Source organism: Microtus ochrogaster, chromosome 5 (genome assembly GCF_000317375.1).
Source record: "Microtus ochrogaster isolate Prairie Vole_2 chromosome 5, MicOch1.0, whole genome shotgun sequence".
NCBI classification, from domain to species: Eukaryota; Metazoa; Chordata; class Mammalia; order Rodentia; family Cricetidae; genus Microtus; species Microtus ochrogaster.
Genome location: NC_022012.1, coordinates 48,580,186 through 48,603,644, shown reverse-complemented (window position 1 = coordinate 48,603,644; position 23,459 = coordinate 48,580,186). Strand labels below are relative to the sequence as shown.

General features: G+C 38.6%; 1 protein-coding gene across 4 annotated transcripts in view; it reads left to right on the top strand.

Moving 5' to 3' along the window:
* Positions 1–23,459, top strand: part of Dmxl2 (Dmx like 2) — a 134,475-nt gene that overhangs the window by 67,004 nt on the left and 44,012 nt on the right. For all 4 annotated transcript variants that reach the window (XM_013346242.2, XM_005347367.3, XM_005347369.2 and 1 more), the window contains exons 16-24: positions 1,437–1,556; positions 3,282–3,509; positions 6,031–7,704; positions 11,179–11,289; positions 13,691–13,860; positions 16,435–16,532; positions 16,886–17,051; positions 18,520–18,784; positions 22,092–23,161. In XM_013346242.2, coding sequence (XP_013201696.1) covers positions 1,437–1,556; positions 3,282–3,509; positions 6,031–7,704; positions 11,179–11,289; positions 13,691–13,860; positions 16,435–16,532; positions 16,886–17,051; positions 18,520–18,784; positions 22,092–23,161 — 3,902 coding nt within the window. The remainder of the gene's footprint in view (positions 1–1,436; positions 1,557–3,281; positions 3,510–6,030; positions 7,705–11,178; positions 11,290–13,690; positions 13,861–16,434; positions 16,533–16,885; positions 17,052–18,519; positions 18,785–22,091; positions 23,162–23,459) is intronic.

Genomic DNA, 23,459 nt, shown 5'->3' with positions numbered 1-23,459 from the left:
CCACCACCACCCCCGCTGACCAAAAGTTTTCATTTTAAAAGAAAGTTTATATTGTTCAATGTAGGTCTCATTTTCACTTCCAAGGAACACAGCCGTGAACAGGAAAAAATGTACTATCTGTGAAATTCCTGTTTGTTCTCTGTGCCTTCCTTTACCACTGCTGCTCTCTAATTACTTACAAATTTTTAAAAATGTTAATTTCATGTAAAAAAAGCATAACAGGATAAAAAATTTTCTATCATCTATCATCTATCTATCTATCTATCTATCTATCTATCATCTATCATCTATCATCTATCTATCTTTGTATGTGTGTGCATGTGAGGTCAGAGGACAACTTGGGTTCTGATGATTAAACTCAGATCTTCAGGCTTGGCAGCAAGTTCCTTTACCCCTGACCCATCTCACTGACCCTCACGTTTAATTTTCAATGCCTGATTAATGGCCTATCTTTGGATTCCTTTTGTGTTGGCCTTTATGTATTTATTAAATTGAAGTTTTATTTAATATTGTGTATGTATGAGAGAGAGTTTTTAGTGTGCATCTGGAAGGGTACGACTTTGTGGAGGCACTCTCTCTCTCTACCTTTTCGTGGGTTCTGGGAATTGAACTCAGGCTTGTGTGACAAACTTGTTTACCCATTGAGCCATATCACTGACCTCTTTGTGTACACTTGATAGAGCCCGATTAGTTTTGATAGCTCTGTAGCTTTTGACACAAAAATTATATTAAAAATTAAAAACCATCTTTAAAGTGAATTCTTCCTGTATGAGTCCATTTTATTTTTTTTAAATATTTATTTATTATGTATACAATATTCTGTCTGTATGCTTGAAGGCCAGAAGAGGGTGCCAGACTTCCTTACAGATGGTTGTGAGCCACCATGTGGTTGCTGGGAATTGAACTCAGGCCCTTTGGAAGAGCAGGCAATGCTCTTAACCACTGAGCCATCTCTCCAGCCCCATGAGTCCATTTTCTAATGTACTTCAGTAGTCTAGTGCCATAACAGGTATAAACAGAGAGATTTTAGCTGTGATCTAAGGTTGAAAGACTATATCTGATGGTAGCAGAGTCCTAGGGCCAGCTCAGAATATCACATAGGAAGATACAGGGAACAAACCTCTTCTCTTTGCCTCTTAGAAAGCCACATTATGCAACGTAGTGTCTTCATCCTGACATCCTTATCCAATCCTACCACCTTCTAAAGGCCCCACTTCTGAAAACTACAGTCAGATAAAGTTTCTACCTTCTTAGTACCTTAAGACAGTGGGAATTAAGTCAGCAAGAATTTTTGAAAGGACAAATCATATTCAAGTAAATCACATTTTGCTTTCTTTTCAACTTCTGTGCATATATCAAGAGGTTCTTTTTTATCTTTAAAAATGGTTTTCTAATCCTACAGAAAAACATTTATTCTGTTTCTCTTTGAATAATAGGATATCGCCCACCACCGTTTTCAGAAAAATTCTTTTTAGTAGTCATTGAGAAGGACAGTAATAATAACTCTGTTCTCCATATGTGGCACCTTCATCTTAAATCTGTACAAGCGTGTTTAGGTAAGTAATTATGTACTGTTTTATACAGGGATGATGCAAAATAAAAACACCTTATAGTAAATTCTTTAGATTGGCTGATTCTTTTTTTTTTTTTTTTTGTTTTTCGAGACAGGGTTTCTCTGTGGCTTTGGAGCCTGTCCTGGAACTAGCTCTGTAGACCAGGCTAGCCTTGAACTCACAGAGATCCGCCTGCCTCTGCCTTCCAAGTGCTGGGATTAAAGGCGTGCGCCACCATTGCCCGGCAGATTGGCTGATTCTTGATGATGAAACAATGAACTATAAATTGTGTTGATGATGAGAGTAAGAATCTCTGCCAAGCTTTATTTATTTTATATTATTATTACTATTTTGATGTGTTTGTGGGGGGTGGGGTCTTGTGATATAGCCTGAGCTTTGATAAAGCACAGCCCAAAATAGTTAGTCTCCTGAGTGTTAGGTTTAGAAGATCTATACAACCATGCTGAGCTTCAGAAACTGACTGACCCTGAAAATAAACCAGTTTGTGGGCACATTAGGCACACTGGAAATAAAAAAAGAAAGGTTGGCTGAGTTATTTTTAGTTAACATTTATCGAGTATTTACTGCCTGTTTGTGATGCCATGTCTTTAAGTGAGCTCTGCTGGTACATTTTTGTAGACTCTCATTGTTCTGTGATACACTGTGTATCAGCTTAGCATTATGAGAAACAGTTGCTGTTTGGCAAAATATAATTAAACACCTGAAGTTAGCATTAAGAAACACAATAATTTCTATATGTCTTACTATATGCCTTACTATACACATTTAGATTAATTATAAAGCAAAAAAAATGAATTTGGGGGGCATTATTTGGCACTCAGTAGCTTTTAGCTAGGAATTCATTGAGCTATATTTCCAGGCCAGTTTTCTTTTTGTTTGTTGGTTTTTTGAGGCACAATCTCATTATATAGCCTAAGCCAGCCACAAGCTCACTCTGTAGACTATATTGGGTAGTTTTTTGTTTTGTTTTTATACTACTTTCTGAGAGCTAATTATTAAAGAATTGCATGGATTGCCATATTAGGCTGACTCTGTGGGTAATAGGGTATTTTACATAGTTTTGTTTTTAACTTGTATATGATACTTAACTATTTTTGTGGTTTGCCGTGTGACATCTCAATACATAATGTTATGTGTCATCTTTGATTCAGTGTAGCTGTCTCATCATCTCAGACATTTGTCTTTTCCTTGTCAAGGTGAATCTACTTTAAACTAATTAGTACAAAGTACTAAGAAGCGTCAAAAAGGTCCTATTATTTCTCATAATTACATTACTAACCAGTTTTATAAACATGAAATAAGTGTCTTTACCTACTAAACAATCTCACTAGCTTACTAGGTTGCTTATTAAAAGTACAGATTACTGAGCTCTGTCCCAATTTGATATAATTAGTGTCTCTGGGGTTAGACATGAGAGCTTGTGTGGTAGTGCATTTAAGGCGTAGGAATGCTGTGCTATGTATGTAAGTTAAAGTTTTAGACCTCCTATGTTGTGGTTTTCCCCTGACATGTCCATATGAAGGAGTTAGTCATGGTAAAAAAGAACCAAATAGTTTAAAAGTATATCTTCTCAAGGAACCAATAAGGAATCTGAGAATTGTCTCCTAAGAAGTAGAAGTACTTCCAAGAAGCTGCATTTCTTAGAGAATAAGAAAATATCCTCCCTCATATATAGTGTGATGAAACATCTCAAATGTATTTGCACAGCCAAAGCTGCAGAAGGGATCTCATCTGACAGCCTGCTCTCAGTACCTGGACAGAAGAAGGTGGATTCTTCTCCAGAAACACCCCCCAGTGTGAGCTCCATGCCTCACTCATCATCAATTGCCAATCTCCAAACTGCTAGTAAACTCATTCTGAGTTCCAGACTGGTGTACAGTCAGCCTCTGGACCTGCCGGAAGCTGTCGAAGTAATAAGAGCAACACCTTCAGCAGGTAGTATTCTTGGGACTGAGCAGTGGTAGTTCAGAGTCTTGTCTTCTGATGTGTGCTACAATGACATTGACTTAGTTATCACTTACAGTGATCTAACCATTTACAAGCATGTTTTGTTAATAATATTTTTTAATGATAAATTTAGTTTTTTGGCTCTCTTGACCATGCTCATGTGGAGGAGTAGGTAATGGTTAGAAGAAACCAAACAGTTTAAATGTATATTTTCTCATGGCAACAAGGAATCTAAAATTTATCTCCTAAGAACTGGAAGTATTTATAAGAAGCTGCATTTCTTCCCCCTCCCCCGCCTTCCTTTTTTTTTTTCTCATTATGTAGCTCATGCTGGCCCTGATCTTTTGGCCTCTTCCTGTCTTAGCCTCCTGGGTGTTGGGAATACCTTTTTCTTTAAAAGTATCTATCAAATCTTGTTCACACATACATAATAAAGGTAAAACATGATTATCACAGAGTGAAGCCTTAAAATATTGTACATTTGTAAATTTAGGGATGGGATGCCACAACATAATACATGTGTAGGTCAGAGTATATTGTGCAGGAGTCAGTTATGATAGGTTCAGAGATCATACTTAAGCTATGAGGTGTGGGGACACGTATCTTCAGTACTGAGCCATCTAAGTATGAATATAATAGCAAAATGAGCTTCAGTGGTTCACAGACAAATGTATTTCTTCTCTGAAGTTTTGCTATCATAGTATTCCAAAATGTAGACAAGATACCTCTCATTAAAATATGCATTTCAGGACATTGAAATGGCTGTGCAGTAGAGGCATTCTTTGCTTAGTGACCTGAGTGTACTCTCAGGTCCTAGAAGGTGGCAGGGGCCTCCACGTGTACACCCTGACACACGTGCACCTGCACTCACATACTGGAAATAGTTTATTTTTAAAGATATATCATCTACCTATCTATTATTGGTCTTTCTATCTGTTCCCTCCCCGCCATCGATATATCTTATTTTCAGAGCAGAATGTGACTGGCCTGTAATTATACTGACTTTAGCAAGGCAGATGAGGTAGTTTGAAGGATTGGACTGGAAGGGCTGCATTTGAAATGACTTGCCACTTGTGCAATTCTAATTGGAGAGTTCCTTGGATAATGATACTTGCTGTGGGAGCTGTGGGCTGCATTCTGCCACCCAGCTCCCTGCCACCTGGCTAGCTTAGCCCCCGAAATAACAACACACAAATTGTATTCATTTAAACACTGCCTGGCCCATTTGCTCTAGCTTCTTACTGGCTAATTCTTACATTTTGATTTCCCATTTCTATTTATGTGTGTAGCACTCCAAGGTACGCTTACCGGGAAGATTCTAGCCTACATCTATCCTGGGTTGGCGCTTCATCGCATCTGCCCGAGAGAGGGGAGCATGGTGTCTCCCATCTGAGCTCACTTCTTCTTCCTCCCAGCATTCTGTTCTGTTTACTCCACCTACCTAAAGGCTGGCCTATCAAATGGGCCAAGGCAGTTTCTTTATTAGCCAATGACCTTCTTCCATCAGATACTGACAAACAAAAATGGGGGTTCAATCTTATTTTGATTTCTGGTGGATACTGAGTATGGGGTGTTCTTATCTGTCCCTCAGACATATCTGCATTCACAGTGGAAAGATTACCTTGAGAAAAATTTTATTATGGGCTTTTGTTTTTGATGCAGATCTAGACAAATCTTTTTTGTTTTTTTTTTTTATTTATTTTTGGTTGGTTTTTGAAGGAGTATTTGTAGCTGAAGCTGTCTGAAACTCATTGATGTATTTTAGGAAATTTTTGAACTTGTAATCCTTTTGCTCTGCCGTATAAGGGCTGGGGTTGTAGGTATATTTCCCAAATACAAAGTTTGTAAAAAATCTTTTAAAATATTTTAAAAATCTTTTAAATATGGCTGTCTGGTTAAGAGCACTTGGTGCTCTTCTAGAAAACTACAGTTAAGCACCCACATCAGGTGGCTTATAACCTCTTGTAAATACAGCTCTAGGGATCTGTCAACTTTTTATGGCCTCCAAGGTCACCTGTACTCATGTGCATATATACAAACTTGGACATATACACATACTCATACATATAACTAACTAGTAAATATTTAAAGATACTTGGAAAGTTTGGCATATGCTCATTTGTTTATTGAAGCTCACAAATAATTATATTTACAGAGGCCTTATGAAATGTTTTCAAATGTTTCATAGACAGTAACATCCCAAGTCAAGTAATTACTGTTCCATGTTATTTATATGGAACAGACTTATGTGACTAAATGATTTTTCCATTCTTCCAAAGGTATTGATAGATTGGAACTTGTATCCAGATTTTAAGACCCCAAAATATTAGTCATTATCTTATGGTTGGAGATAGATGGGAAGCGTTAGTGATTATAGACAGGAATGACATGTGAGGGTTGTGGCTCAACCTTAACAGAGGGTGAATTAAACTGAGTAAGAGATAAGATCTACTGATCTTACATTTTGTGGTTCTCTGATTATGACGGTTTTTCTTTCCCTTTTGTTAAGGTCATCTGAGTTCCTCTTCAATTTATCCAGTGTGCCTTGCACCTTACTTAGTGGTTACAACTTGTTCGGACAACAAAGTACGCTTCTGGAAATGTTGTATGGAAACTAACTCACTGTGCAAAACAAGTGATGGGAAGGAAACCTATCACTGGAGGAGATGGCCCTTGATGAATGATGAAGGAGAAGATAATAGCAGTACTGTGAGCATTGTGGGAAGGCCTGTTGCTGTTAGCTGCTCATACACAGGCCGCCTGGCAGTGGCTTACAAGCAGCCTGTCCACCACAACGGTTTTATTTCTAAAGAGTTTTCTATGCATGTCTGTATATTTGAATGTGAATCTACAGGAGGGTCAGAATGGGTTTTAGAACAAACGATCCATCTTGATGATTTGGTTAAGGTTGGGAGTGTACTTGATTCAAGGGTCAGCGTTGACAGTAATCTGTTTGTGTATAGCAAATCAGATGCCTTTTTAAGTAAGGATAGATACCTTATTCCAAATATCAAGCATTTAGTACATTTGGACTGGGTATCAAAGGAAGATGGCTCTCACATTCTCACAGTGGGGGTTGGTGCTAATATCTTCATGTATGGAAGACTTTCAGGAATTGTTACTGATCAAGCTAACAGTAAGGATGGAGTAGCTGTCATTACTTTACCACTAGGTGGTAGTATCAAACAAGGAGTTAGGTCAAGATGGGTTCTTCTCAGATCTATAGACTTGGTATCCTCTGTGGATGGCACACCTTCACTGCCTGTATCTCTCTCTTGGGTAAGAGATGGGATATTGGTGGTGGGAATGGACTGTGAAATGCATGTGTATGCCCAGTGGAAGCATTCTGTCAAATTCGGAGACATTGAAGCTGACAGTCCTGTTGAAGAGACAGCAATACAAGATCATTCTGCCTTTAAATCCACTATGTTGGCAAGAAAAAGTATTGTTGAAGGAGCAGCTATCACTGATGATGTCTTCTGTTCACCAACTGTAGTTCAAGATGGTGGCTTATTTGAGGCTGCACATGCACTGTCTCCGACTCTCCCACAGTATCATCCCACTCAGCTGTTAGAACTGATGGACTTAGGGAAAGTTAGAAGAGCTAAAGCCATTCTCTCCCACTTAGTAAAGTGTATTGCTGGTGAAGTTGCAATAGTTAGGGATCCTGATGCTGGAGAAGGAACTAAAAGGCATCTGTCTCGGACCATTAGTGTGAGCGGCAGTACAGCAAAGGATACAGTTACCGTTGGAAAGGATGGCACTCGGGATTATACTGAGATAGATTCTATTCCTCCGCTACCACTACACGCATTGCTTGCTGCAGATCAGGACATGTCCTACAGAATTTCAGAGGAGAGTACCAAAAAGCCACAGAGCTATGAGGCTCATATTGAAAGTCAAGCAGAGGATCAGTATTCAGAGCTGTTCCAAGTCCAGGAGATAACAACAGATGATATCGATTTAGAGCCAGAGAAGAGAGAGAACAAATCAAAAGTAATAAACCTGTCACAATATGGACCAGCTTACTTTGGCCAGGAGCATGCTAGAGTACTTTCCAGTCATCTAATGCACTCAAGTCTACCAGGCCTTACCCGCTTGGAGCAGATGTTCCTTGTAGCACTGGCTGATACTGTGGCAACCACCAGTACTGAGCTTGATGAAAACAGGGATAAATACTCAGGTAAATTGTCTCACCATAAATGCTAGGTTTATTATTAATAAAAATACTGTGCTGTCTGTGTAATGACTTACATGTTGAGTTTTTTTTTTCTTTCAAGTCTTGTAGGGAAAAAGACTCATGGATAATTACTATAAACTATACTTGATTGTAAAAAAAGAAAATTGAGGCAGGCTGTCACTTGCGTGTGTAACGTACAGATTTGTGAAGTCTGTATACATTCTATGAGTACTTATATTCAAACATTTGTCTTAGTATTTCAAAAAGATTGATTCCTAATGATGTTTTCTTTGAGTGGTAAAAATGATCCCTTTTTTGCTTTTTTTTTTTTTTGTATCATGAAGCTTTTAGGGACATCAGAAATCAGCTTGCTTATTTTTCCATTTGAGGCATAGATAGTTTTTGAAAAGGGTTTATTTTATTTGATGAATGTTTTTCTTACATCTGTGTATATGCCCTATATGCATGCCTAGAGCCTGTATCAAATCCCCTGAAACTGGAGTTACAGTTGATTGTGTGTGCTGGAAACTGAATCCACATCCTCAGCAGGAACATTAAGAGCTCTTAAATGCTGAACAATCTTCAGCCCATAAATGACTTTTTATAGCTGTATAAATTTGTGCAAAAATTTCAGACATTTAATGTAATGTGTATTTTGCCATTTGAAACTAGATATCATTCATTCCTGTCCAGCTAGTTGAAGGCCATAGGTTTGAAAATAAGCAATGACATTTGCAAAGGAAACAAAATTATTGATCATGTACTAAATATTATAGAGGATTTAGGGATTACTATGTGCTAGGTACTTTATCCCATTTAATTATAATCCTCTAGTGGATAGGTGGCTAATTCTCTCTCTTTTCATATAAAGGTAATAATCCTTAGAAAATTTAAGGGATTCATATATAACCAGTCATATAGGCATTAAATGGCAGTTATAGGGTTCATATGTGGAAAATGTTGCTTTCAAGCGTGCATTAAATCACTTTGGGAGTGGGGATAAAAATGTTTGCCATAAGCATAAATATTGTTGACAGGTTTAAGTTCTCACACTATAGCCCTACAATTTTCCTTCTGTGGATTTAAATAACCAGAGATCTTAGAAGGTTTGCTTGTGACACACTTTCTAGAAATGTTGAGAAGTAGAAGAAACTTACCATTATTGCACAGTTGTGGGAAGTGGGGCAGTACCATCCCTAGAACGGCTGTAAGCCCTGCACAATTGATACTGTTAGCTGTTTTTCTCTGGGGAGTTAGAAAGTAGGGTTGGGGGCTGGAGAGATGGTACAGCCATTACGAGTGCTTGCACTTTTGTAGAGGACCCAGTTTGGTTCTCAGTACCCACACTGAACAGCTTAGAACTGCCTGTGATCCAGCTCTAGAGTACTCTGGCTCCTTAGAGCTCCTTGTGCATTTTCACTCGTGTGCCCATACCCATACGGACACACAGACACAGGCACACACAGACATACACACAAACAATTTTTAAAGAACATAGACAAATCTTTTAAAAAGTATATACTTTTTGTAATGCATGAAATAGTTTAAACTCAATGATACAAAGTTTTATCACTCACTGGCTAATAGTATATATGATTCTGGTCACAGTGCACGTTCATGAACTAGACAAGGCAAGAATGGGTATTTTCATTTCATAGGTGGGGAATTGAACTTAAAGTTGAAATAATTTGTATATCTCAGTCAAAAGACTCTAAATAAGAAACCTTTTCTCTTTGTTCTGGTGAGACAGCTTCTGTCATATTGATGTCCAGTTCACTGGCACATGCTCTCATATCAGTTCTCATGGATCAGTGTGCTCATTTCCACTTCCTGTTTGGGCCTTTTTCTTAGCCCATGAACACTGGCGCATGCTCTTTTCTCAGGGCCTTTACATTTGCCTTTCCTGTGCATAGAATGCTCTTCCATATCTATACATGGCTCATTCCCTAACCTCAGATTTCTGCTCAGATTTCATCCCATGTAAAGTTCTTCTTTGGCTCCATTATATGAAACAGAACACTCTTGTTGTAATAGGAGCGGCAGGGCTGCGTCCCCAGCACCCCGGCCGCCTGCTAGCTTATGCCTGAAATAACAACACACAAACTGTATTCATTTAAACACTGCTTGGCCCATTTCTATCTAGCCTCTTCTAGGCTAATTCTCACATATTAATTTAACCCATTTCTAATCATCTGTGTGTAGCACCCCAAGGTGCGCTTACCAGGAAGATTCTAGCCTACGTCCATCCTGGGTCGGAGCTTCATTGTGTGTGCCCAGGAGAGCAGAGCATGGCATCTCTCTCCTGAGAGCAGAGCTGTAGAGTCTGGGCTCACTTCCTCTTCCTCCCAGCATTCTGTTCTGTTTACTCCTCCCACCTATGTTTTAACCTATGAGGGCCAAGCAGTTTCTTTATTGCTTAACCAATGAAATCAACAGATTGATAGACACTCCCACATCACACTCTTGATTCAGCACATCCATCTCTCGGTCCATAGCATTTATTTCCCTATATTATGCATTAAATTACTTTACCTCTGCCAGTCCTGTAGTGGTCTTAGACACTATACAGTAGATATAAAACTGCTCAGTGTGTAAATGGATGAATGCATATAGGAAGCAGAGCTGAAACTACACCTCAGCAATGACATATTTTGATTTCTTCTGGAAAATCCTTTGCCTCTGGGGACTCCATCATTTGCTGGCTTAGGTTCTGTCAGTGCTTTTGCACTGTAAAGTAAATTTGTGGAGTCAAGCTAAAGATTCAAGTTGCTCTTTCTAACCTAACACTACTAGTCCAGAGAATAAAATTTCAAATCTTTGGTAGTTTTTGGTCAAGTTAAACAGCCTAGAAAAATGTTAGTTTCTTAAATTGTAACAAAGATTTCACTTTAGTTATATAATTCCTATCAGTAAAAATCTCAGTTCATAAAAAAAAAAAAAGTCTGCCAAGAGTTGCAAACTTACTGTTTTAGTTACTGTTCTATTGTAGTGAAGAAACACCATGACCAAAGCAGGTTTATAGAAGGGAAGGTTTTTTGGGGCTTCCAGTTTCAGAGAGTGAGCCCATGACCATCATGGTGAAGAGCATAGTAGAAGAGAGACAAGCAACAGGAAGGCATGGCACTGAGCAGAAGCTGAGAGCTTACATCTGATCCACAAGCACAGTTACACACTTCACTAGATTTCAATGTTTCTTTCATTTAGTATGAGTAAGTATAGGTACTATTGTTATTTGTCCTAATAGGTAACTTTATTTTTCCAAATAATTTTTCACTTAGCAGTTTTAATATTTGTGTCTTATAAAGATACAGATTTTGTAAAAAACACTAAATTATTTGCAAAGGAGTACATTAAAATACATATATTTTGTGCAGATTATTGCAAAGTTTAATGTTCAATTCATACCTTTTGAATCTGTGGCTGTTCAATCCTGTTGAATCTCTTCTTTCTTAACATATTTTCTTGTTAAAATTGCAGGAAGAGACACCTTAGATGAATGTGGTTTGAGATACTTGTTAGCAATGCGCTTGCACACATGCCTGTTAACATCACTGCCTCCTTTATACCGAGTCCAGCTCCTTCACCAAGGTACTCTACTTGCTGTTTGAATCTTTTTACCCCTTTGATTTAATGTGGTGGTGGTGGTGGGTGCGTTTGTGTCTTAGCAGCAGGTGAATCATGTGACAGTAGCCTGAGATTGTCATGTGACATGGTACCTACTTGCCATTTCTTGTTTCTGTCCCGCAGCTCTGCTCTGCTCTGTGACTGTTGTTCCTACAGTAGTGGTAAAGTTGTAGTAGGAGATGTATGCCCGAGGCTGTAATAATGCAGTGTCTCTATGGGACAGCTCTGAAGTTGTCTGATGCCTTCTCTTTAAAAACATAAATTTTATTCTTTGTGTTGTTATGTCTCTGCCCCCCTTCCTTTTCATAGGATCTCTGTGTGTGTCACAGGCTGGTGATCCTCCTTGAGCTTCAAGGTGATGAGGCTACGTGCATGTTCCACCAGGCCACACTTTATTAATTTTTATTTAAGTATATATTCTTTATTGCTATCAAGGAAAGTTAATGTTTCAGGAAGATTTCCCATATTGACCTAGTACATTTGCTTAGGTCCAACATATTGCCACACCCCTGATTTGAGACAGATATTTATCATCCTCCTCCTATAGAAACAATAGAATTTTAGTGTGACTTCCCTAAACAGGATTCTTTATAAGCATTTAGACTCCCAGTTTGGTTCTCATTTCTTTAGACTGTATGCCCATTTGGGGTTTGGAATATGGTCATTAGAATCCCAAGCTTGCTGGACTGTTGTCTTTACTACTTTGCCTTCTAAAATAGTCTTTGAAAACAAGAGCTAGTTTTTTTTCATTTATGTTTAATTTTTGGTGTCTTTTTATTTTGTGTATGAGTGTTTTGTCTACCTGCCTGTCTGTACAAGCTTGTAAGAGCAGTCAGTGTTCTTAGCTGATGAGCCATTGATCTAGCCACACACGATTTATTTTTGTTTTTATTGTTTTGGAAGTAAAGTCTCACTGCATACCATGCTCTTTTGGACCCAGAGCTTGTGGCAGTTCTTGTTCTACTTCCCAAGTGCTGGGATTACAGGCGTTCCACCATGCTTGGCAAAACCAAGATTTTGCTATGCATTAAAAATATTCTTCATCTACTCAACCCTTATTTTCAAGACATTTAGATTTTCTGGTTTTTAAAATTCAATGATCATTGCAATGAATTATCTTTGGTTTTTCGAGACAGGGTTTCTCTGTGGTTTTGGAGCCTGTCCTGGAACTAGCTCTTGTAGACCAGGCTGGTCTCGAACTCACAGAGATCCGCCTGCCTCTGCCTCCCAAGTGCTGGGATTAAAGGCGTGCGCCACCACCGCCCGGCTAAAATGAATTATCTTATAGTGTTACATAAAATACTTAGATTTAATATTGTTATTTTTCTTTATATTTTAATCTATGTGTTCTGATTATTTCCACATGTTATTTTATTAATTTAACATTTTTGGAACAGGTATATATTTCTTGTTAGTTTCCTAGCAATTGAGTTACTGAGTAAGAGGGTGACTTAACTCTTAGCTCCTTAACTCTTCCTTAGTATTAGCAAAATGTCCTTCAGAAAGAATATTCATTTACATTACCAGTAGTGTTTGATGTCAAAACTCAGCCTATAATCAATATCTGATTCATTTATCTGTTCGGTCCTTCTCCCCTCCCCTCCTACCTCCCCTCCCACTTCTTCCTCTCTCACCTGTCTCTTCCTCCCTCAACTCTGGTAGGTCTTTTAGTTCTTTATTCTTCCCTTCTAATTAGCGAGATGAGCCTCATGCCTGTGTATATTCTTTACCTTAAATGCAACTGGAAGTATGTTTAGAGCTTGCCTTAAGTAACCTTTAACTCTCTGGTTAGAGCAAAGGATAGAGCAAGTTTTAGAATTCAGTGCCAAAGGATGCCGTCCTCAGGTAAATGACAGTGGAAATAATAATGTTTGTAGGCCAAAACTTTCTGCTTGACCAGTGTTTGCTCTTTGTAAATTTGGTACCTGTACATGTGAATAGTTTGTTACTCAAGTATCTTTATTTTTCATTGATTCAATTTCAGTGTTAATCTTTTGTTTCAAGTTCTCAGGTAGCTAAGGATGGGCTCAAACTGAAGATGACCTTGAACTTCTGATTTTCCTGTCTCCACCTCCTGAGTACTGGGATTATATGCATGTGATACTATACCACATCATCTCTTAATATTTTTGTTTTATTTTAAATATGAAATTTTATGTGGAATAAAAGTTAAGTCATTTGGATGTTAAATGTCTTGTCACTGATCTTGAATTCAGAAGCTTATATAAAATCCTGAGAGTTCTTTTATTCTGCCTTTCTGCTTGAAAATGCTTTTTAGAAAACAAGAAATATGTAACTAAGCAAAATATTGTTTTGTTGTTATTGATATAGTTCACAAGGTTATTGTTTCATGTTTCTAATTTAGGTGTGTCTACCTGCCATTTTGCCTGGGCTTTTCATTCTGAAGCAGAGGAAGAACTAATCAATATGATTCCAGCAATTCAAAGAGGGGACCCTCAATGGTCTGAATTAAGAGCCATGGGAATAGGCTGGTGGGTGAGGAATGTTAACACACTTCGAAGATGCATTGAAAAGGTAACTTTGTTTCATTGGATTTTAAAAGACTGATATTTCCCCTTCTTTCTTCTCCCCTCACTCTTTTTTTGGGGTTTTTTTTTTTATTTATTTATTGAGGATTTCTGCCTCCTCCCCGCCACCGCCTCCCATTTCCCTCCCCCTCCCCTGATTAAGTCCCTCTCCCTCATCAGCTTGAAGAGCCATCAGGGTTCCCTGACCTGTGGGAAGTCCAAGGACCGCCCACCTCCATCCAGGTTTAGTAAGTTGAGCATCCAAACCGCCCAGGCCCCCCCAAAGCCAGCACGTGCAGTAGGATCAAAAACCCGTTGCCCTTGTTCTTGAGTTCTCTATAGTCCTCATTGTCCGCTATGTTCAGCAAGTCCGGTTTTATCCCATGCTTTTTCAGACTCAGGCCAGCTGGCCTTGGTGAATTCCCGAAAGAACATCCCCATTGTCTCAGAATGTGGGTGTACCCCTCGCGGTCCTGAGTTCCTTGCTCGTGCTCCCCCTCCTTCTGCTCCTGATTTGGACCTTGAGATTTCTGTCCGGTGCTCCAATTTGGGTCTCTGTCTCTGTCTCCTTTCATCGCCTGATGAAGGTTAATATTCAGGGGGATGCCTATATGTTTGTCTTTGGATTCACCTTCTTATTTAGCTTCTCTAGGATTGCAAATTATAAGCTCACTGTCCTTTAATTATGGCTAGAAACCAAATATGAGTGAGTACATCCCATGTTCCTCTTTTTGGGTCTGGCTTACCTCACTCAGGATAGTGTTTTCTATTTCCATCCATTTGTACGCAAACTTCAAGAAGTTCTTGTTTTTTACTGCTGAGTAGTACTCTAATATGTATATATTCCATACTTCTTCATCCATTCTTCTATTGAAGGGCATCTAGGTTGTTTCCAGGTTCTGGCTATTACAAACAATGCTGCTATGAACATAGTTGAGCATATACTTTTGTTGTATGATAGGGCTCTCCCCTCACTCTTAAATTCATGTTCCCTATTTGTTTAATCATTGTTATGCATATGCACGCACACTATTCTTTCTTCTGTATTTATCTCCCTCCCAATTAAAGCACCCATCCCTGTTCCCCCCCTTCAAAATACTTAAACATTTCTATTCCTTCTCTGTTGCTTCTCTTCCCTTCATGTTTTTTTTTGAAACAGAGTGTTATGTAGCCTAGTCTCTCTTCCTGCCTCTACTAGCAAACATTAATACCATTTTTAAAATTTCAGAAAACCTACTATAGAGAACTAGTTTTTACAGTTTGCGAGTTTCTTAGAATAATTTTTAGAAGTTTGTTTGTTTGTTGAGACAAAGTTTCTCTGTTTATCTCTGGCTCTCCTGGAACTCATTCTGTAGACTAGGTTGGCCTCAAACTCACAGAGATCCGCCTGCCTCTGCCTTCATGAGTGCTGGGATTAAAGGCGTGTGCCACCACCACCAGGCTAGAAATCACATTTATTTATTGTGTGTGTTTGCATGTATATGTGTACATGTGTGGTGCACATGTGCACATAAAGTTTCAGACTTGACCTTTATAAAATTCTATGCAGTAGTTTTTTTTTATTGTTGTTGTTATATGTAGTATTTGTTTTGAGGCAGGGTTCCACTGTATTTGCATCTCTGGCTATTCTGGATCTCACTATATAGACCAATTTGGCTTTGAACTTAGAACTCTGCGTGCCTCTGCCTCCTGAATGTTGGAATTAAAGGCTTGTGCCAGCGACTACATGCCCAGCTAATGGAATAGAATTTTTTAGACATTATGTTTGACATGTACCTTATTTGAAAACAAACACAACCCTTGGACATGCTCCAGCAACCCCAGTACTTTAGAAGCTCAGGGAAGGATCTGGAGTTGAAAGGCAGCTCGGGTTACAGAGCACATCCAGGCTAGTTTAGGCTTCATGGTAAGGTCCTCTTTCAAAAAATATAAGCTAGGTGTAGGGTGAATGCTTATAATGCTACCACTCAGGAGGCTAAGGCAGGAGGGTTGCCCTAATTCGAGTCCACCCTGGGCTACATAGTGAGCTCAAAGCTATCCTGGAATACATAGTAGAACCCTCAAATAACAACAACAATCAGACTCAGATTGTCAGTCTTGGCAGCATGCTTCTTTATCCACAGAGCTGCATATTAAGAAAACAATGTGTAGAATTTTCAAAAGATGATCATATCTATTGGATTTTCTGTTGTTGTTAGTTTATTCCTACCTAGGTTTTCCTTTCCTCCCCTTAGTGTGTGAATTTAAGCTATTTACTTAAAGCTCTTGGCTCAGTTCCCTCCCCTATAAAATGAGGACACTAGTAGTACTTCATAGTGGGTAATACTAAGATTAATGAAAGGTGCCCAGCCAGGTGCCAAGTATATGGTAAACAGTCTCATAAATACTACCTACTATGCTGTTTTTATTAGGATTACTGGCATACAGATGCTTTTCTCTAGGAGGATGCCATCATAAGCTATTGGGTCCATATATTCTCATTTCTGTAGTTGTGAGCTAAGGGAGTAAATGAAGCATTAATTGTTGGAGTAATTAACTGTGGTTCTTTTTCAAGCAGTTATGTTATTTTACTTACTCTTAGGTTGCCAAAGCTTCTTTTCAAAGGAACAATGATGCCTTAGATGCTGCTTTATTCTACCTTTCAATGAAGAAGAAAGCGGTAGTGTGGGGTCTCTTCAGGTAATGTGCCTCAGCACTTTACATGGTCTCATGGAACTCTGTCAAGTCAGCTGACTTCTTTATGTCCTGGTTCTTTTATTTACCTTGAATGGGGAAAATATCTTTTATTTTAGTTTAAAAGATGAGATATTTTGTTGTTGTTGTTGTTGTTTTTTTTCTAAGACAGGGTTTCTCTATAGCTTTGGAGCCTGTCCTGGAACTAGCTCTTGTAGACCAGGCTGGCCTCGAACTCACAGAGATCCGCCTGCCTCTGTTTTTTTTTTCCCCTTTTTCTCTATCTTCATACAATCTATAAATAATTAAAATATTTTAAGTGTGAGATAGTCACTAATGTTTTGTGTCCTCATTCCCAGGTCACAACATGATGAGAAAATGACAACATTTTTCAGCCACAACTTTAATGAAGATAGATGGCGGAAAGCTGCTTTGAAAAATGCTTTTTCATTACTTGGAAAACAACGCTTTGAACAGTCTGCTGCCTTTTTCTTGTTAGCTGGTTCATTGAAAGATGCCATAGAGGTATAAACGTTAAATAGCAATCATGCAGTAGGGCCTTCGAGCCGATTGTAATTTTTGTTAGATGTTTGTAAGAGTGAAATAACCAGCTGAAGTCAGACAGTGGCGCTGATCAGTTTAAGGGGAATTACAGCTTCAGGTGTGGGTGTTACACATTAAGATAAAATGTAAGACTTGCAGAAAATGTCAAGAGTAGTTTATGAGTGTCTTTTTACCATCCACCCCATGATTCTGAGCCATTTAAGTATGTGCATAGGTTATGACTGCCTTATTTTGTGCAGAAAAGCTGCTGTTTGAGTACTTGGCGCTAATGTGGCAGTTTGTACTATTCTACAGTGTTCCTGCCGTAAGTGTTGTCAGTGCGTGTGAGGAGGTGAAACATTGCATCTTTTGTTGTGTAATCCTGTCAGGTGATTAAAAAGTCATTAATAGTTCTGTTTCCTGATGACTCTTCCTTTTAGATTAGTTATTACCTTTATGAATTACTTAGATTCAGACAGAAGTAAAAATAGAATTGAAAATGATCCTAGTATTTGGAAATGCAAGTTTGAAGCCAGCCTTGGCTATGGAGAGACTGTCTCAAAAAAAAAAAAAGTATACGATATATTATATATGTTATTCTATAACATATTCTCTATATATTATATAAGATTTCCCCATATATTATATTCTACATACTACATCCAATATAATATAACATAACATAGCATAACATAACATAACATAACATAACATAATATAGTAACATAATCCTTGAGTCTCGTTAATTTTTATGGGATTTTTTTCTTTTAATTTATAACCTTTAAAAAATTTAAACATTTTAAAAAACATTTTTAAATACTCAATATGATAGAAGAAATAGAAAACTTCTAGCATAGTGAACATATCATAAATTTTAAAAAGATTTTTTTTTACACTTCAGCATATTTGTAACATTTTTATAGTTATAAATGCCCGTAATTCTGAAGTGGATATGTTAGCTTAGAAGATAATCAGAGGAGATGTTGAAGAGTCTCAGGCTCAGCTGTTAAAGTAGGCTTGGGGTCCCTTATAGGACAGGGATCAATTTTTCCTTAGTAAACTTTCTCAAGTAATTCAAAGTTTTATAAAAAATATAATTGGAAATTAAGAGGAACTGATGTATCAATCAAAAAATTTAATAGTGTTTAATTTAAAAATGAATGCTATTTAAATTGGCCTAAGACTGAGATAACTAACACTGGCATACTTCGTTTTGTGCTCATTTCATGTTCGATCATTCTAGTCTAGAGGTTACTGTGTTGTGGTTGCTCATCTGTCTGTCTGCTTTGAAATTCTACCAAGCAACCATCTAGCTACATCTCATGATCTCAGCCTCAGGGCCCCTTCTACCCTGGAGACATAAATGGGCAATTTCGTGGTACCAGTGGGATAATGTATATCTAGATTAGTTGTCACTAAGGTAAGTGTTTCTTAATATTTAAATTTGCAGGTGTGTCTTGAAAAAATGGAAGATATTCAGCTAGCCATGGTTATTGCCCGTTTATTTGAATCTGAATTTGAGACTTCATCCACTTATATATCCATCTTGAATCAGAAAATTTTGGGTTGTCAAAAGGATGGCTCAGGATTCGATTGCAAAAGACTACATGCTGACCCTTTTCTGCGTAGTCTTGCCTATTGGGTAATGAAAGATTACACCCGAGCCTTGGATACATTACTGGAACAGACGCCAAAGGAAGATGATGAGCAACAAGGTAGATTTTTGTGGGTTTTTTTTTTTTCAGTATCTATTCAAGAGTAAGACAAGTTTTATAGGGAAGAGGCTGTGCCCCCAGCTGAAGACCCTACTGATTGTGACTTCTAGGGGAAGGGAAGGGAAGTTCATTTTCTTTGAGGGTGTGACCCCCCGGCAGATCAGCTGTGCTCTGTTGTAATATGAGGGGTGGGCTGCTTCCCGCCACCCGGCTAGCTTTACCCGAAATAATTACACGGACACTGTCTTCTTTTAATCACTGCTCTATCTAGCCTCTTCTAGGCTAACTCTCGCACCTGGACTAGCCCATCTCTAATAATCTGCTGTAGCCCACAAGGTGGCTTACCAGGGTGCTTCTAGCCTACATCCATCCTGGGTCGGAGCTTCATCGCATGTGTCTGCCCTGGAGTGAGGCATGGCGTTTCTCTGAGGCGTCTGCCCCTGAGAGGACAGCTGTTGAGTCTCTGAGCTCACTTCCTCTTCCTCCCAGCATTATTCTGTTTACTCCTCCCACCTATGTTTTAACCTATCAGGGCAAGCATCTTCTTTATTTAATTAACCAATGACCTTCCTCCATCAGTGCTCCAGTGCATAGTCCCATGCCATTGTGTATTTGTGCAGGACAAATTAGACTCGGTGGCTTATTTAAGAAAAATAAACAGCACATGGAGTTAGGAGAGAGTAAAAGGAGGTCTTGAGTGGGAGGTGAGAATGGTCAGAGTACACTGTGTGCATCTGTGGAATTTGCAGCATGTATACTTACTTACATTTTAAAAGATGGTTACCTTATTTTTTTTTCTGAACATGTTTTATGGAGGTATAGTCTTTTTCCTCATAACCTTGTGTTTTAGGGTAGCCTGGACTCACTATGCTGCTCAGGCGATCCTTGAACTTACGACCCTCCTGTCATAGCCCCTGTTGTTGGGCTTGCAGGTGTACACCACCATGCCTCAGATTTGAGAAATTATGTGATTAAAAATTGTAACTTAATATTTGTAATAAAGTCTGCATTTAACCATAATTTGAATAGTACTAAAATGATCTCACATATTTTACACATATTTTAGTTCTCACAGTTGTATTTTCTTTGCTCTTATTTCAAATTAGATATTTTTCAAAAATCACCATAAAGTTACATATTTTTTTTCAAAAAGGACAAGGAAAAGACAGTGGTAGTTTTTTTGGTTTTGTTTTGTTCTGGGTTCCCCGCACCTGCATATATATATGTGCATCACATGCTTGAATGGTAAAGGTGAGAAAAAGGTGTTGAATCCTCTGGAACTGGAGTTGCAGATAGTTGTGAATTGCCATGTGGCTGTTGGGAATTGAACCTGTGTCATTGGAAGAGCAGCTTTGCTGACCTGCGAGCTTCTAGGGTATCTCCTGTCTCCCCACCTCCCCACTCTTTAATATTATACAAAGGTGATCACTTAGTCTTTTTATTTTCTTAAAGATATTTTGAACGCACAAGTTTTACATGCTTATGTTCAGTCACTAGCAATTTTTTATGGGTGTTCAGTGAAGAAGGGAGCTGCGGGCAGGCCTGCTTTTCATCCTGCCCTGCTCCCTCACGGCTAGCTTAACACCCAAAATAACAACACACAAATTGTATTCATTTAAACATTGCCTGACCCATTAGTTTCAGCCTCTTATTGGTTAATTCTCACATCTTGCTGAACCCATTTCTATTAATGTTTGTAACACCACAAGGTGGTGACTTACCAGGAAGATTCTAGCCTACGTCCATCTTGGGTCGGAGCTTTATCGCATCTGACCCACTTCCCTTCTTCCCAGCATTCTGTTCTGTCTATTCCACCCACCTAAGGGCTGGCCTATCAAATGGGCCAAGGCAGTTTCTTTATTAACCAATGAAATAAACAGGTTGACATATGACCTTCCCACATCAGTTCAGACTGTCCCATGTTTAGACATTGGTGATCTTGACTAGCTTTTTACTTCTTTTTGTATTATTATTATTTTTTTGATAATTTCCTTGCTTTCTGGCATGGCAGAATGATTCAGGCTCACCTTGTATATTTTCTAGCTTAGACCCAAAAATGCTCATTCTACCAAAGAATTCTGCTTCTGTGAGTGGGGAATAATGTCTAGTCCTCTTGCTTCTAGGCTGTTAGAATGAATACAGGTAGGAGTTCTTTCTCCCCTAGAGATCATGTTTTCCTTCTAATCTATAAATGAGATTCCTCTTATGTTTCATATGTGTGTCTTATAGTAAAAGGCTTGGATTTTCACAGTATCAACATAGTTATTTACTATTCTTTATGCATGGAATAGTTTCATAATAATACAAATATGTGTTCTATAACAGAATGGTGAGAAAAACCTATACCTTTTTATATTATTGTTATGGTATATCTTATTAGATATGTATAGCCAAATCCTTATTTGAAAGTCACTTTGTAGTTTATCTCTGTGTTACTATACTACCAGCTTGAGATACAATTCATTTGTTAGTTTTGTATTGTATTTTGTGTGTATGTGAACCACATCTTAAAATCTAAATTACCTTTTTAAATTATATAAGATGTTGACAGTTTTAGCTGTGCAGTGGTGACACACGCCTTTTAATCCCAGCACTCTGAAGGAAGAGGCAGATAGATCTCTGTGAGTTTGAAGTCAGCCTGGTCTACAAGAGTTAGTTCCAGGACAGACTCATCTACATAGCATATTCCAAGCCAGCTACATAATGAGCCTGTCTCAGATAACAGTGTGTATGTATGTATGTATATATGTATATGTATGTGTATTTTTCCCAAGGTATTTTTAGAGAACTCAGGCTTCTTTCCCCATTCCTCCCACTTTTTTTTTTTTTTTTTTTTTAAGGAACCAGTTGTTTGTATTTCCCTCCATTGACCTTTTTCAGGTAAAAGTTACTGTGTGTACCTCCTGACCTTTTTGACATTGTATGATTATCCATCACCCTAACATATGTCTCAGTTACATAGAGTTAATGATTACATGAGTGAATGCTGGATTAATATTTATTTATTTATTTATAGTAATATTTATTGTCCTTTACATTTTTTTTTTACTTCTTCTTTCTGGTGTTTTTGAGATGGGGTTTCTCTGTAGCTTTGGAACCTGTCCTGGAACTCACTCTGTAGACCAGGCTGGCCTCGAACTCCCAGAGATCTGCCTGCCTTTGCCCCCTGAGTGCTGGGATTAAAGGTGTGTGCCATCACCGCCCGGCTATTGTCCTTTATTTGGGGGAAATACTAATTTATATTGTTATTTTTCAGTAGATGTTCAGATTAACATAGTAATTTGTGATTTTTATCTGTTTTCTGCAGTCATCATCAAGTCTTGTAACCCCGTGGTGTTCAGTTTTTACAACTACCTTCGAACACATCCTTTACTTATCCGAAGAAATCTTGCTTCCCCTGAAGGAACTTTGACAACTTTAGGTCTCAAAACTGAGAAAAACATTACTGATAAAATTAACCTCATAGAAAGAAAATTATTTTTTACTACCGCTAATGCTCATTTTAAAGTTGGATGTCCTGTTTTAGCCCTTGAAGTACTTTCTAAGATTCCTAAAGTAACTAAAATATCTTCCTTAACTGCAAAAAAAGATCAGCTTGACTCTGGTTCTGAGAGGGTGGAGAATGGGCCATCAGGATCAGAAGCACTGAGTAATGGCAATGGCAGTGCTGGTGTTGCCTGGTCAGCAGCTACTTCCTCCCAGTTTGACTGGAGTCAGCCAATTGTCACAGTTGATGAGGAGCCTCTTAAGCTCGACTGGGGTGAAGACCATGATAGTGCCTTAGAAGAGGATGACGCAGGTGGCTTAGTGATGAGGAGTACAAATGCCGAGAAGGATGGGCAGGACCCCAAGGCCTCAGACCCTAGGGCATTATTGACTCCTCAGGAAGAAGATTGTGCTGGGGGTGATACTGAGGTTGATGTGATTGCCGAACAACTGAAGTTCCGAGCATGTTTGAAGATCCTTATGACTGAATTAAGAACTTTGGCTACAGGTTATGAAGTAGATGGAGGGAAGCTCAGGTTTCAGCTCTACAACTGGCTTGAAAAGGAAATTGCTGCTTTGCATGAGATATGCAATCATGAATCAGTTATTAAAGAATATTCCAGTAAAACATACTCTAAAGTACAGAGTGAACTTCTGGATCAGGAAGAAATGGTGGACAAGCCAGACATTGGTTCTTATGAGCGCCACCAAATAGAAAGACGAAGATTGCAGGCTAAACGGGAGCATGCAGAAAGACGGAAGCTGTGGTTGCAGAAAAACCAGGACCTCCTAAGAGTGTTTCTTAGTTACTGTAGCCTTCATGGGGCCCAGGGTGGTGGTCTGGCCTCAGTAAGAATGGAACTCAAATTTTTGCTGCAAGAGTCACAACAGGTATGGGCATCACATGATGTTAGTCTCAGCTAGTTAAGTGATTTCAGCAGCTCTTCCAGTTAAAGCTATAAACTTAGGTTGTTGGCTCCTGTAGTCCTAGGAGGCCTGTGTTTGTTTCCAGTGTAGCTTCTTAGGTGAAGGTGTCAGTAACTAGAGGCTGGTCTAGTTTACTTCTCTGTTACCGTGATAAACACTGGTTAAAGCAACCTGGGGAGGATGGGGTTTATTTGCTTTGCAGGTTTTAGTTCATTATCAAGAGAAGCCAGGGCAGGAACTCAAGACAGGAACAGAAGTGGGA